Below are 15,239 nucleotides of genomic sequence, written 5' to 3'. Positions count from 1 at the left end.
ATGGTTAGGGTATTGATATTTCTTTGTGCCTGGATTTTTTTTATTTTGAGATGGACTTTCGCTCTTGTTGCCCAGGCTGGAGTGCAATGGCACAATCTTGGCTCACTGCAACCTCTGCCTCCCAGGCTCAAGCGATTCTCCTGCCTCAGCCTCCCAAGTAGCTGGGATTGCAGGCATGTGCCACCATGCCTGTCTAATTTTGAATTTTTAGTAGAGGTGGGGTTTCATCATGTTGGTCAGGCTGGTCTCGAACTCCTGACCTCAAGTGATCTGCCCCCCCTCGGCCTCCCAAAGTGCTGGGATTAAAGTCATGTGCCACTGTGCCCAGCTATGCCTAGATTTTTAAATGCTACTGGGAAATTGGTATAGACCTTAGAGTATGACAGCAGTGTTAAGTTTACCTTAGAACATATATTGAGTGTTTAATATACTAGGGGATAACATTATTGCAGATCCATATTTATTTGGGTGTGTATATATGTACATATGTATATGTATTTCCCTATGGGATTATTTTAATAGTTAATATTGTCCCTTTTTTTGAAGTACTATTTTTATGTCTTTTTTTTTTTTTTTGAGACAGAGTTTCGCTCTTGTCACCTAGGCTGGAATGCAGTGGCGCAATGTTGGCTCACTGCAACCTCCACCCCCTAGGTTCAAGCAATCCTCCTGCCTCAGCCTCCCAAGTAGCTGGGACTAGAGGTACACGCCACCACTCCCAGCTAATTTTTGTATTTTCAGTAGAGATGGGGTTTCACTGTGTTGGCCAGGCTGGTCTCAAACTCCTGACCGGTGATCCACCCACCCTGGCCTCCCAAAGTGCTGGGATTACAGGCATAAGCCACCGTGCCTGGCTTATTTTTAGATCTTTAATTGGGGAAAGTAAGCTTAGGGAGAAAAGCATAGGATGATTGAGGTCCCATATAAAATTTTCCTTACCCCCTTATAACCTTTGTTTAAAATAAATGACTACTGTTAATTACAGTTCCTTGTCTTTAGAAGAAAGCTGTGGTCCTATTTCTCCTCTGTGACTACTTTCACATTGCTTTGTACACAAACGAAACTGAGTACTACATTGAGACGTTGTCTATTTAGCAGTCTGAGTGAACCATTTTTCTTAGCCATTTAGGTCTTGGGGAAGCAGAAAGTGGTGGTCCATTCTGAATTTAGAGTGAGAATACATTGTAGATTAAGGCCATTATGGAGCCAAGCTCAAGTCTGTGTGGAGGAGTAAGGCTTCAGGTTATTCTGTTCTCTTCATCAATATATTCTGAGAAGAAATGCAGGAATGACAAGATGCATGTTTCCTAAAAAGAGATTCATTTATGTTTTTGATGCATGATGCAAGTTTACATCTGTGGGAGAGTATTTGAGTATTATGGTCATAAAATAGCGAGTGGAATAAGAGAAAAAGCACTCCACAAACTGCTGGAAAACTTTTTGTTCTGGATACCATGACAACAAAAATAATCATGATGGTAACTAATGCTTGAGTGCTCATATGTGAGGCCCTGGGTTCAGCAGTTTGCTTGCTTGTATGTGAGGCCCTGGGCTCAGCAGTTTGGTTTAAGCATCCTGTGCTAATTCTCAAGACACCCTGTGAAAGGTTGGAGGTATCCTAATGAGAAAGTGGAAGCTCAGTGAGGTTCCATGACTGGTCTGAGGCCACCCAGTTAGCAACTGACGAAACCAGGATTCTAAACCCAGATTTCTTCACAGCTATGTAAAATCTTAACCACTGTGCACTTCCCCCATCCCCAGTTATGTATTGTCTTGGTATATATATTTTGAATGTTCTGTTTAAGATACCAACTTCTTTGCTTCTCAGTCATATAGTGAGAAATCAATAATTCTCCCAGAAGTTTTTCTATGTGGAAAAGAGTAGATTTCCTAAGACAGTGCCATCTTTGACTTCTTAGACTATTTTCAACCTATTTCTTGTTGGATTGATCAAAATGCCTAGATTTATAACTTTTTTAGTCTTGTAGTTTGGGGTATAGCATTCACTTAATCAATGTGATGAAATGATTTTGCTTCTACACTTGTAAATATAGCTGTGAAGATCTAAATTCAGCCGTATTTTTGTAGAAGTCCTAATTGGTCAATTTTAATCTAATTTTTCATGTATCGTGATTTTTCTATTTAGTGTCAGGTCTTTTACTTCAATTGATTATTTCTAAGCAGCAAAGATTACTTTGAACTTATAATGTACTTCTGTCTGTTAGCTTAAAGGTATATGTAAATCTCAAAATGATTTTGATTTTTAAAAAATTTGTGAAATATACATTTCTATCTTTAAGAATGCTTATTTTCTTCAGAAAAATTTAAAAATTTTTCTCTTAACCAGTTTGTATAAACACATAGTTTAAGGTAGTCCTTCATTTTATAGCCAAATAGAGAAGAGGGTCAGTAGATACAAATTTTCTGTTAGCATATTACAGTCAGTAATAAAAATGTAACATTAAATGTGTATTCAAATCATAGTTGCTAAAATATCAGTAGACATTTTGATTAAATAATAAAGATATCTTTTTTATTTTACTTCATCACTTGGTAAATAAGGGATTAGTTTTGACATTTTTAGACCAAACTTCATGTTTATTCCTTTTGGAGCTTGTTTGTATGAATACATAATTATATATTGGGTAAAGCCCAGAAATTGGCCCATTATTCATTTTTTAATGTTTGGCTGTCTTAACATGCCACTGGTACTAAAGTTGATTCTTAAATTATTGAAGTACAACATGCTGAAATTGCTAAATTGATATTCTCTGCAATACTTGGAATACTTTTCCCCACCACCTATTTTAAGCTAGATTTTTGGAGGGATAGGGTGGGGGATGGTGATGTAGTTGGATTTATTTAAACACACATATATATATATATAATGATAAAGGAAATACTAGCATGGCTTTTTTTTTTTTTTTTAATGTAAAGTCAAGCACTTACCAGTTTTTCTCTGCTCCTTAATTTTATAGAGCCAGAATGAAGAATGGGGAGGTTTGTCTGAGGATATCTTATGATAAAGAGCCAGTCTAAGGCTTTAGTCCCTTTGATCCCCAACTTATTTATTGGTAACTACTAAATTTACCATTTTTGTGGCATGGATAAAATGGAGTGCTATGCAAAGACTGTTGCACGTGAGATGATTTCTAAGTCCTTGCTTGATCTGTGAAGATCAAATAGTTAAATACTGGGCATTTGTGCTTTAACCCTCAGCGGTTGATGCATGATGGTGTTGATTAGTGCTTTACTAACAGCATCATTTTGAAATTTGTGGGTTTTTTTTTCTTTTGAGCTTTGTTTGCTGTTGATATTTTTTCTCAATAAAGTAATCTGTGAAATGCAAAATAAGTGAGGTACCAAAAGCTAGCATTATACTCATGAATTTGCTTCTACTTCGAGACGATCCACTTTATGAATAGATTTACTGGATTTACAGTTGTTTATCTGCCTCATCTAGAAAGTGGTACTCTGTGGAGAATTAGTGCTGCTAAAATTGATTTGTTTTACTGCTGGGGGCTGCATGATATATCTTAGCACTATGCTATATTTTTGTGAAAGTAATAATCTGTGGGACTGCATACAAACGGAAAGGTAAGGATCTTAGGAGAAAAGTGATTTCTTTTAAAAAATGAAGGTTTATAACTTAAAATTATTTTAATAAGTAATTTTTGAAGTATTGAATAACATATCTTTTAATATGAAGTTTTGGGTTTTTTTAAAAGTCAGTTGTTGATATAATTGCATGTTCTTCACATGTACCCCAAAACCTAAAATGCAATAAAATAAATAAATGGGAAAAAAAATAAAATAAATAATATTTGGGCTGAGCGTGGTGGCCCACACTTATAATCCTAGCACTTTGGGAGACTGGGGCAGGTGGATCACTTGAGCCCAGAAGTTTGAGACCAGCCTGGGCAAGGTGGTGAAATCCCATCCTTACAAAAAATGAAAAAAATGACTAGCTGGGTGTGGTAGTGTGTGCCTGTAGTCCCAGCTACTTGGGAGGCTGAGGTGGGGGGATCGATTGAGCCCAGGAGGTCCAGGCTATAGTGAGCCATGATCATTCCACTCTATTACCAGCCTGGATGGCAACAGAATGAAACCTTGCTGAAAGAAACAGAGAAAGAGAAGGCGGGGGCGGAGAGAGAAGAAGAAGAAGGAGGGAGAGAAAAAAAGAAAGAATATTTGGGCATGCAAGTCAAACTCAAGAATATCTTAAATTGTTTGAATAAAAGAGATGCTTCCAAATATATTCAATAATGTCTTTTAACAGCAAAAAGCATTTTGATATGATTCCTCTTAGAATTTACTTAAATAAGACAAACTCCTATAAGTCCTATGTAATTACTGCTATTCATGTTAAAACCCTCAAGCCTCTTTCTTTTAAATTGGGTTTAAAGATAACAAGGCTATAGTCTTTTATTGCCAGCATACTTTAGTTTTTTATAGATAAATTTAATCACGGCTTATTAGAACAAATTCTGGATAAATGAGGTTTGATTACATTAATGCTTGAAATGGAAATGCTTGAAAAGAAGGGCAGAAAGGAGGACAAATCTTGCCTTTCATTTTACATTTATTAAGAAACAATTTTGCTGGAGGCGGTGGCTCACACCTGTAATCCCAGCTCTTTGGAAGGCCTATTCAGGTGGATCACTTGAGGCCAGGAGTTTGAGACCAGACCGTCCAACATAGCAAAACCCTGTCTCTACCAAAAATATAAAAATTAGCTGGGTGTGGTGGCACATGCCTGTAGTCCCAGCAACCTGGGGGGCTGAGACACAAGAATGGCTTGAAAACCTGGGTGGCGGAGGCTACAGTGAGCCGAGATCGTCCCACTGTGCACTCCAGCCTGGGTGACAGAGTGAGACTGTGTCCCCCACAAAAAAAGTAATAAAATAATACTTTGGCCAGTGTTCTTACTCACTGGTTCTCAGGTTGTATCATTTTGCTTTATGTGTTTTTGAGCCTTTTTTCTTTTTATGCTTTTCAGAATTTTGAGGATTTTCCCCTTGCTATTTCTATTCTACTTTTCTTAAATGCTGATCCTGACCTAGTAATTTGATTTTATGAGCCCTAGGGTTGGAACCTGCACAGAGATCGGCAAAGAGAATAGTCTGTGGTGTTGGTGACGAATTTTTTTTTAATTAAAAAATACTTTCTGAAAATTTTCAGGTTCGGGTCCTTTTTTCACCTACTGACATTTTCTTTTGTTTCCTCTGATGCCTTTTTTTTTTTTTTTAAATAAAAATTCCCATTATGGAAACATTAGCAAATACAGGCAAACACACTAGAATATAATCTTACCCACCAACTACAGCCAATTAGATTAACCCAGTGGGTCTTATGAGGTGGGAGTAGTGCAGTTGTGCCCCTCTAGGGGACGTTGGGTAATGTTTGGACACATTTTTGGTTGTCACAATGAGGGGTGCAGTGCTACTGGCATCTAGTAGGTAAAGACCAAGGACGCTGCTGAGAATCCTACAGTGCACAGGACAGCCCCCTTAGAACAGGAGTTATCTGGCCTCAAATGTCAGTTGTGCCCAGGTTAAGAAGCCTTGGTTTAATTTAACACTATAGAGTAAAGATTCCATTTACATTTATAGATCGCTACATTTTTTCAATATTATATGTAGACCACAGTATAACTGGCTAAAAAATTAATCAAAAATGCAAAAAATCGAGAAAGGATAAATGTGCTTAAGAACACACAAATAGCTATAAAAGTCATCCCTAGGCTGGGCGAGATGGCTTATGCCTGTAATCCTAACACTTTGGGAGGCCGAGGCAGGTGGATCACAAGGTCAGGAGATCAAGATCATCCATGGTGAAACCCCATCTCTACCAAAAATACAAAAATTAGCTGGGCATGGTGGCGTGTGCCTGTAATCCCAGCTACTCGGGAGTTTGAGGCAGGAGAATTGCTTGAATCAGGGAGTCAGAGGTTGCAGTGAGCCGAGATCATGCCACTGCATTCTAGCCTGGCGACAGAGCAAGACTCTGTCTCAAAAAAGTCATCCCTGTGATTCACCAAAATTACCTCTACTTGATAATCAGTAACTGGGGTGATAATCTACAGTTGACTTTGGAATCCAACCTACAGCAAGGCTTGTGGGATGTCACTATATAATTTAATTTCCTCAGCAACAGCCAAATCTGTTAACTTCTGTTAAGGTAATTGAGTTTTTAAGTGGAAACTGAATTGTGTATACCCTGTAGACAGAACACCTTTGAATTTTCTGCCGATCTTCCTATCCACTTTAGGGATTTGTTAATTTCTTAAAGGTAGAATAGTTCAAATGACCAGAATTTACATATATAGACTTTTTGTTGTTGTTCTCTTGCATCCTATTAGCCTTAAAGGTTTTACTTAGTAAAGATATTTAGTAGTGTTTGAGTATTTGAAATTCTGTGATTCTAAGAAATCTTTTACTTTTAGAAAACCTTGATTAAATTTAGGGTATTCCAAGGCAAATACAATACAGCATGTCCTAAAACATACTTAAAATACTTCTTTGCAGTCTAAAATTATATTTGCTAGCTGGGCACAATGGTGTAGTTCTATAATCCCAGTTACTTGGAAGGTTGAAGTGGAAGGATCCCTTGAGCTCAGAAGTTGAGACCAGCCTGGGAAATATAGTGAGATTCCTCACTCTTAAATTATATTTGCTGAGTTAATTATTCTGCTTTTTTTGTTTGTATAGTTTGTTTTGAGACAGCATCTCACTCTGTCACCCAGGCTGGAGTGCAGTGGTGCCACCATGGCTCACTGCAGCCTTGAACTCCTGTGCTCAAGTGATCCTCCCACCTCAGCCTCCTGAGTAGCTGGGATTACAGGTGCACATCACCACGCCCAGCTAATTTTTTTAAAATTTTCGGTAGAATTGAGGTCTTGCCATGTTGCCAGGACTGGTCTTGAACTCCTGGGTTCATGCAATACTCCCACCTTGGCCTCCCAAAGTGCTGGGATTACAGATGTGAGCCACTGCACCTGGCCTCTGCTTTTTTATTTTAAAAGCACAATTAATAGCTAGATAATTTGTCCTTAGTATTTGATAACTAATGGGTTTTAGAGCATAGTTTATAAGATGTAGTAAATTATCCTCATCATTATCTTTAAGACAAATTTATAAGACAAATGTAATAGAAATACAGTAGATCAATAGCATGACAGAAAAAGACAGCAGAAGACATGAATATGTAATTCACAGATGAAAGCAAAACAAATGGTCCTTTTATTAAGGAAATGTAAATTTAAAAATCAACTAGACCCTTTTTGTTTGTTTCTTCTTGGATTGGCAAAAATGAGCACTTAAAGTTGTATTTTCTTCTGGAGGATTAGTTCGGTTATATCTGCTAATGATTAAATGTGTACATATCTTTTAATCCATTAGTTACACTTTAAGGAATTTTATTCAACAAAAATGTACTGAGACACATTGCTTAGTATAATAAACCATTGAAGCTTAACCAAATATTCATCAGTGAGAAATAGGTTAAGAAAATTATAATACAACTATACATTAAACTGATGTAGCTGTAAAAGAAATGAGTTTTTTTGGGTTTTTTTTTGCAATGATATGGAAGGATACTCCAAGTATATCAAGTGAGAAAAGATCTAGGACAGGATATTATTATTTTTTTTTTATTTTTTATTTTTTTTTTTTGAGACGGCGTCTTGCTCCATCACCCAGGCTGGAGTGCAGTGGCATGATAGTGGCTCACTGTAGCCTCAGCTTACTGCAACCTTGACTTCCTGGGCTCAAACAAACCTCCCATCATAGCCTCCTCCGTTCCTGGGACTACAGGCACATGCCACCACACCTAGTGAATAACTTTTTAATTTTTTGTAGAAACAGGGTTTCACCATGTTGCCCAGGCTTAGGAGCAGGATATTAGCTAACTTGTGTTATCTCTGAAAATGTTTAAAGTTCCCCCTTCCCTTTTTATACCAGTGTAAAAACAAACATGTATTTAGTATTATACATTTTTTAAAAATGGAAAAATGCTGCTGTGTGAATGAAAGAGTGTACATCGTGTTGCTCCAGATGGTAAAAGTAGAGTAGAATTTACTAAAATAAAGTTTCAGCACATAAAGTAAAGCACTTGTCTGGTCTTGGCCATTTTAGACACTAACCATCTGGAGCAACCGTGTAGCTCTTGCCACTCACTGCTAACTAAATGTAAAAAAAAAAATCTCTTGACTTTCTTAGCACTTCACAAATGCTTGTGAGATAAGACTGACACCATGATCCTTGTCATCTAAAAGTTACCTTATAGAGTGCTTTCAATGATTCTCTTTTTTCATTTATTGCTCAAAATAGATTTTAGTGAAATTAGATACTCTCTGGCCATCTTGGTCTTTGACACAAGAAAGGGAGTTCCAGAGTTGGGAGTAAGGACTTTGTATCTTTTGCCATAGAATTTGATTAGGGGCAATAAAAAGGACCATTGTGTTCTAGAATATGAAGGATGAAGCATACCACTTTATCGTGCAAGGAATAAAGAAGTCCCTTTATAAGAAAAACTACAATAGAGCAATAACTTGAAATTATACTTATTTATATTTACTTTTCATTAAATGTAAATTATTTTCTTTTACTACATTATACTACTAGAAAGAGAATCAGTAGTCTAGGCATTCAGTTATGGATATTCAATATTATTGGTTTACTTAAGCACTTCTCAGGTCAACAAGACTTAAGCCTGCAGATAATTGCTACTTTATCAGTGTTGGTTATAGCGTCCTGGTTGGTTTTACTTGAGTCAAAGTCTAATATGGTGAATATCTAGGAAATTTCTTGGTAACAGGGCTTGTCTTAGCTTTTGAGAACAGATATAACTTGACTTCTCTCTGCTGTTTAATTGTCATGCTACACTTCCCACTACATCTGGTCCTTTTTGTAGGGTTTTGAGAACAAAATTTTTCTTCATGCAGGAGAAAGTGGAAGTGCATGTTTTCTGAGAAGGACAAATAGGAATAGAATAAAAGAAAAAGTGTATTGGGGCTGAGCGCAGTGGCTCACGCCTGTAACCCCAGCACTTTGGGAGGCTGAGGCAGGCAGATCACAAGGTCAGGAGTTCAAGACCAGCCTGGCCAACATGGTGAAACCCCCGTCTCTACTAAAAGTAAAAAATTAGCCAGGCATGGTGGCGTGCGTCTGTAATCCCAGCTACTTGGGAGGCTGAGGCAGGGGAATTGCTTGAACTGGAGATGCAGAGGTTGCAATGAGCCAAGATAGTGCCGCTGCACTCCAGCCTGGGTGACAGAGCAAGACTCTGTCTCTTGGCATGGGTGGGGAGGGGGGAAGAAAAAGTATATTAGAGCCAGATGTGGTGGCTCACACCTGTAATCCCGCCACTTTGGGAGGCCTAGGCGGATGAGGTCGGGAGTTTGAGACCAGCCTGGCCAAGATGTTGAAACCCCTATCTGCTAAAAAAAAAAAAAAAGAATTAGCTGGGTGCGGTGGCAGGTGCCTATAATCCCAGCTACAAAGGAGACTAAGGCAGGAGAATTGCTTGAACCTGGGAGGCAGAGGTTGCAGTGAGCTGAGATCGCACCACTGCACTCTAGCCTGGGCGACAGAGTGAGACTCCGTCTCGAAAAAAAAAAAAAAGTATATTGGAAGGGAAAATGGGAGTGGAATCAAAAACATTGGTCTTGAATGAGAAGTCTTTCTCCTTGGTTATGAGGTGATAATGGGTAAAGCTGTAGACTTTTTTTTTCTTTAATTCATCAGTAAGATGAGCAAAATTGAGAAAATGTCATTTTCTTAGTCTTGAGAAATCACATCATCTAAAGGAGAATCGTTGGGACTGGAGAGAAGGGGAGGAGTGTATATAGCTTGAGGACAGTGTGAGGAGTTGGCAGTAGACTTAGTGAGGAGCAAATTAGTGAGAAGTAAAAAAGAGTTCCTGAGACTGAAGGTCCGTTTCAGGCTGAAATAATACATTGTCATCTTTATTCAAAGAATAGGTCTCCAGAGAATCAGTACTAAGGACAATATGTGGTTTATAGTTGTATAATACAACTGGATTAAAAAATTTTTTTTCTCACTGTTTTCATTGTGGCCTTTATTCTCACTTAACTGAAATCACTGGGGTTTTAGTGTTTTAAGAAACTGATAGTTTGCTAAGTATTATATGTGACTGTTTCGTACAGGTACCCAGGGGAAGAACAAGATAGTAGGCTTAGGCCTGCACAGGGTCTCTTGTGTGCTATGATAGACTTTACTCTCACCCTCCCTAATTCCTAATCGATATAATTTTTATGTGACTCACAAGAGGTACTGGTGGTAAGAGAGAGATTCAATTATAAGCTGGAGTTTGTAATTCAATCTACTTTTTTTGTATCTGAGAGGAAAATATTTTGGTTAATTATGGGCATATCATTTAGCTAAAAAATTACCTTAAATGTTAAGTGGTCCTTAAGGCATTTATAACAGAACTTTTTCTGACCCTAGTAGTCTAAAGTGGGAAATTATTTAAAACATTGTTAAAGCGACTTAAAAATGGTAAAAAGAATTCATTTATTTTGGTGCATTTTAGAGTTTCTTTTCTTCTTGAAGGATGTTTTTCCAATGAAGAAGGGTTTCTCCCTATGAAGAGTATTCTCACAACTAATAGATGCTAATTTCTTATTTAAGTATAGTAATATGGATCATTGGCTGTAAAGAATAGTTTGGCTTATCATCAACCCTTTTCTTTCCTAAAAGTAGTAAAAAGTGTGTCAGAGTATAAGTGGTGGAAATGCCTGGGTGGTCATGTTGAGAATTGTTCCTGTATGATTGTTGGTATAGTTCATAGTAAGTCTCCTGGGGAGGAATGGTCGCATATTCAATTTTATTTGGGAAACCACCTCTTTTCTTTTAATAAGCATGAGCTCTAGATGGTTGGTTTTTACATGGTATGATAGAAAATTAAGAGAGAAAATAAAAAGATGAAAAACTATAATACAAAGCCTCAAAGAACTGGTATTATTTAGGCAAAAGGCTATTTGACAGGTTGGTATTATTTAGGAAAAGGTTATTTGACAGACTTAAACTTTTCTTGTTCTTTCTCCAGAAAACAGAGACTATGTATCACAGCAAGAGTTTCATTGGGTATAAGAAAGCGTACTAGAATACGTGCCGGAGTACTGACATGCATCAAAATGTAGTAGGATATATAAATTCAGTTTGTAATTACAATTTTGTCAAGTTTGTTATTTACATTTAGCATTACCTGAAAAGTCAAATTACATTAAGTCCCAAGGGATAGTCCCAATTACTTCATTAAACTAATACTTTCATAGGGAATTTTGCTTGGATAATTATCCATTATTGGGGCTTATAATTTATTTTTTACACAGAATATGGAAATAGGTTCAGAGGTTCATTGATACGAAAAGCATTCATTAAATACTGTGAATCACTAATGCCATTGATAAAGAAGAATTTCCCTATGAAAATGAGAGCTTCTATAAGAAAATGAAGTAGTTGGGAGTTTAATTTCTTATTAATATGATTTTAACTTGCTGCTTCATTCCACTATAATCTATTCTGAGTGGGGAGGAAAGGGCAGCTATCTCTTTAAAATATTTAGGAATTCTTTGAGGATTAAAATGTAACTGGCTTTTGTCTTCAGATACTTTTGTATTTAACGGTTGTGTAAGTTTAGGGATTTGTTAGATATTTTTTTTGAAACCGTTTACATGATTTTGTAGTTCAACATTTCAGAGCTTCAACTTGAATAAATATTAAAATGAGGATACTTTAAAGACACTCAAATAAGCAATTTTAAAATTGCTTTCTGGTGGGGATATAATCCCTTTGAGAGCCTGAAGGGTGATGTGCCCTCTCCCCAGGAACATTTGTACATCATTTTGTTTCTAATTTCAGAGAACTCTTGGAGCCCCTAGAAGTCCTTCTGTAGACACTCAAATCTGTTTGGAGAATTCGTTAAAATCTGTCTTGAGGATTTTTTAAAAAGTAATATCCTCAGTCTTAGTCACATTCTTTGGATTTTTTGCTTTTGTAGCTATAAGTAAACTGTTAAAAACCTTCATTGCTACTTAAAATACCAGATGAGTGACTACTTTTCCACTTTTTATCAGGAAGGATTTTTCTCTAGGTTCTTTAGTTCATGTAATAAAATTCTGATGAATTTAAACACTGGTGGAAGGGGAATATTCTAATTGAATTTTTGGTCAACTCATTATTGACCAGATGGCTTACACTGAAAATCTTTTCATAGTATTAGTAGTAAATATAGTGTTTTAGGATTTTGTAGAATTTTTGGAGGATGTCAGTGATCCTTTTGACCACTATATATAGTAAAGTTAGAAAAAAATGAATCTTAAATTCTTGGGCATTGTTTAGAAGTTAAATATTCAGCCTTACACCAAAGAACAAAAACAGAAACTTAAGTTTTAGTTATCTTTACTGTGAACTAAATGTTCTAGAAATCTGATTGTGTCTGTCAGTTTGTATACTGTGTGTAAGAATATATGCATTTCTTTTGTAGCCACGTCATGAATATTTTAATGTCCCTGTGTACTAAATGACTACCCATCGAGTATGCAGAATTTCACAGAGGAAATAGAATGCTGATATACATATGAAAGAAAATATCCTCAGCATGGTGATTTATTATCTTGCATAATTATAGTAGAATATTTCAGAACTAGTACTTTTATGATTGTATTATTTTCCTGTTCACATTCCAAACTTTTCTGTTTTATTTTCATTCTATATGTGATCTTGATACAGCTCATTCCTCTCTGAAACGGATTTAATCTCATCTTGATAAAATATGACCTAGAAGTGTTTTGAGTAATATTAAATCTTAAACACATACATATTATCATTAATGAACCACCTATGATTAATCTTACAAGAGGAAAACATGACAATCATTAAAATATTTACCAAAGAAAATATAGCTGAAGTGCTAGGTCAAAATGAGCAGTACCGTAATACATAGTATGGTTTGGTCTTCAAATATTGAGGTTAAAAAAAGAAACTATTTTGTGTGATTATCTTACAATCTGTATGAGCTAATGTGTTCTAATGTATCACATAAAAGTAAATGTGAAAATAATACAAGAAACTAAAATTAATTTGTGCTATTATATATTTAAGGTTAAAACATTCAGTCTTAGGAAATTTTGTAGTGCCACATTTATTGAATCACACTTGTGCTATATAATATCAAACAATCCCTTTAAGAACTTATTAGAGAGCTATGTCTGAAAAGTCTGTTCTACAATATCTGTTGCTTAACAATAACTCTTTCAAAGCATTAATGCTGAGTTTATATAGTTCAAAAATTGTAATATTCACTTTTAATACCTAAATACTTATATTTTACTAGTGATGGCATTCTAATATATTAAGTCCTTCTTTACTTAATGCTTTGTTAACTGTGGCATTATATTTCTGAATTTTAAAACCTTTAATATTGGTAACTATTGCATATTCTTTTAATAAAACACACAGCATATTTTATTACAAAAGGAAAACAATTCATTGTTTATATCTAGAGAGCGTAAAGCCTGAGTTAAGTAAGTTATTAAACAATAACTTCACAAGATGTTCAAACTGATTTACCACTGAAAGAAGATGTATGAAAATGTATTTTGACCACATTTAGCATTAGGCAGGTATACAGACAAGATTTTCCATTCTTAACATTCTCACTGTAATGCACTGCATTTGAAGCACCTGGATGTGCTATCAAATGGGAAATTTAGCACCATACATTGGAAGCATTGAAACACATTGGTCTTTCATTTCCATTTTTCCCCTCCATTCCTCCTCCTGCCCCACAATATGTTATTCATCTGGTTTTAATGCTACATAAATATGCATTGTCTCATGCCTGTTTGTGTTGGATGCCTTGTGCTAAGCTGTAACAAAATGTTGCTTCTTTTGCTATCTGTATACAGCTGCTTGCTTTAAATTAGTAGATTCTGAAATAGCTTTCCTTGCATGTCTAAAATAAAAGTATTGCATGTACTTCGTCTCTTGTGAATGACTTTTTTCTTCTCCATCCCTCATAACTTGTTATATTTTCATTTTTCCAGGCAAATTTTAAAAATTGTGGTTAAAAACACATAACACAGAATTCACCATCTTATGCAGTTTTAAGTATACAGTTCAGTTGTGTTAAGTATATTCACATTGTTGTGCAGCAGATCTCCAGAACTTTTTTGTCTTGCAAAACTGAAAGTCTATACCTATTAATCAACAATTCCCCATTTCTCCCTCTCCCCCAGCCCCTGGTAACCACCATTTGACTTTTTGTTTCTACAAATTTTACTACTTTAGATAATAGCTTTTCTGGCTAATTTTGAGCTACAGTTTCAGTGTGAACATATGAAAGTTCCATTTTATATTATCAACACATTTTATTTTTAAACTCTATCTGTACAAGTCTCACAAGAATAAAATCTGTAAATCTTTGAAACTAGGCCTTTTAGAAAGGACAGATATTTTCAATAATGCATGTTTGATAAGCAGCATGATTCTCTTCAGGAAATGCTATATAAGATTGCAGTCAGTGAGCACATGGGGAAAAGTCTGACCAGCTCCAAGCAGTAGTTGTGGGACATTTTTACATGGATAAGCTGAGAATGTAAACTGTGTAGAATTCAATGTAGGCATCTTTTAATACATTAAAGGCCACATGAACTTTTAAACTATTTAACATTACATGGAAATAATTATTTTAAATTTTTCTTTAATATTTATGTGATTTAGATGTCAAATAGTTTCCCCAAACACTCCCCCCATTTTTGCCTCAGTATTTTAGAGCAAGCCCTAGACATTGTCATTGTCTTTAATACTTCAGTATGTGTCCCTAACAGATGTGTACCACACCCAACAAAATTAACAGCAATTAATAATTAATATCTTGTGCCTGGCTCAGTTTTTCCTAATTGTCTAAAAAATGCCTTTTTATATTTGATTTGTTAGAATCAGTTTCCAACCAAGACTCTCACATTGTATCTGGTTGATGTGTCTTTTAAGTCTCTTAATCTTTAACAAGTCTTCTGCTTTTTTCCCCCCTTGTCATCTTTTTTAAACCAGGTTATTTATGCTGCAGAACGTCCTACCCTATGGATTTGGCCATCGTATTCATGTGGGAATATTTAGCTTGTTCTTTTATCCCTCATCTCTTTTAGATCTGTAACCTGATTAGATTGAGGTTCAATTTGAGGGGGCAAGAATACTTCATAGGTTAGACTCTTG

The 15,239-nt window shown here is 35.9% G+C and overlaps 1 protein-coding gene across 6 annotated transcripts in view; it reads left to right on the top strand.

The window, feature by feature from the left end:
* Nucleotides 1–15,239, top strand: part of AP1S2 (adaptor related protein complex 1 subunit sigma 2) — a 29,640-nt gene that overhangs the window by 11,828 nt on the left and 2,573 nt on the right. Inside the window, exon 5 of one of the 6 annotated variants that reach the window (XR_004271118.1) lies at nt 2,979–3,074. The exons of 3 other annotated variants lie outside the window; for them this stretch is intronic. Coding sequence is in view for 2 of the 3 variants with exons in the window: in XM_032285980.1 (XP_032141871.1) it covers nt 11,071–11,127 (57 nt within the window). In the remaining variant the exon portion in view is untranslated. Of the gene's footprint in view, nt 1–2,978; nt 3,075–11,070; nt 14,004–15,239 lie in introns of those variants that run through there. 2 more of the 6 variants (XM_032285982.1, XM_032285980.1) reach the window with 2 other exon arrangements.

The sequence above is a fragment of the Sapajus apella genome, unplaced genomic scaffold (genome assembly GCF_009761245.1).
Source record: "Sapajus apella isolate SASKATOON/1434 unplaced genomic scaffold, GSC_monkey_1.0 scaffold17, whole genome shotgun sequence".
Taxonomy (NCBI): domain Eukaryota; kingdom Metazoa; phylum Chordata; class Mammalia; order Primates; family Cebidae; genus Sapajus; species Sapajus apella.
Note: the sequence above shows the minus strand (reverse complement) of the source record. Positions and strands in the feature narration are given on the sequence as shown.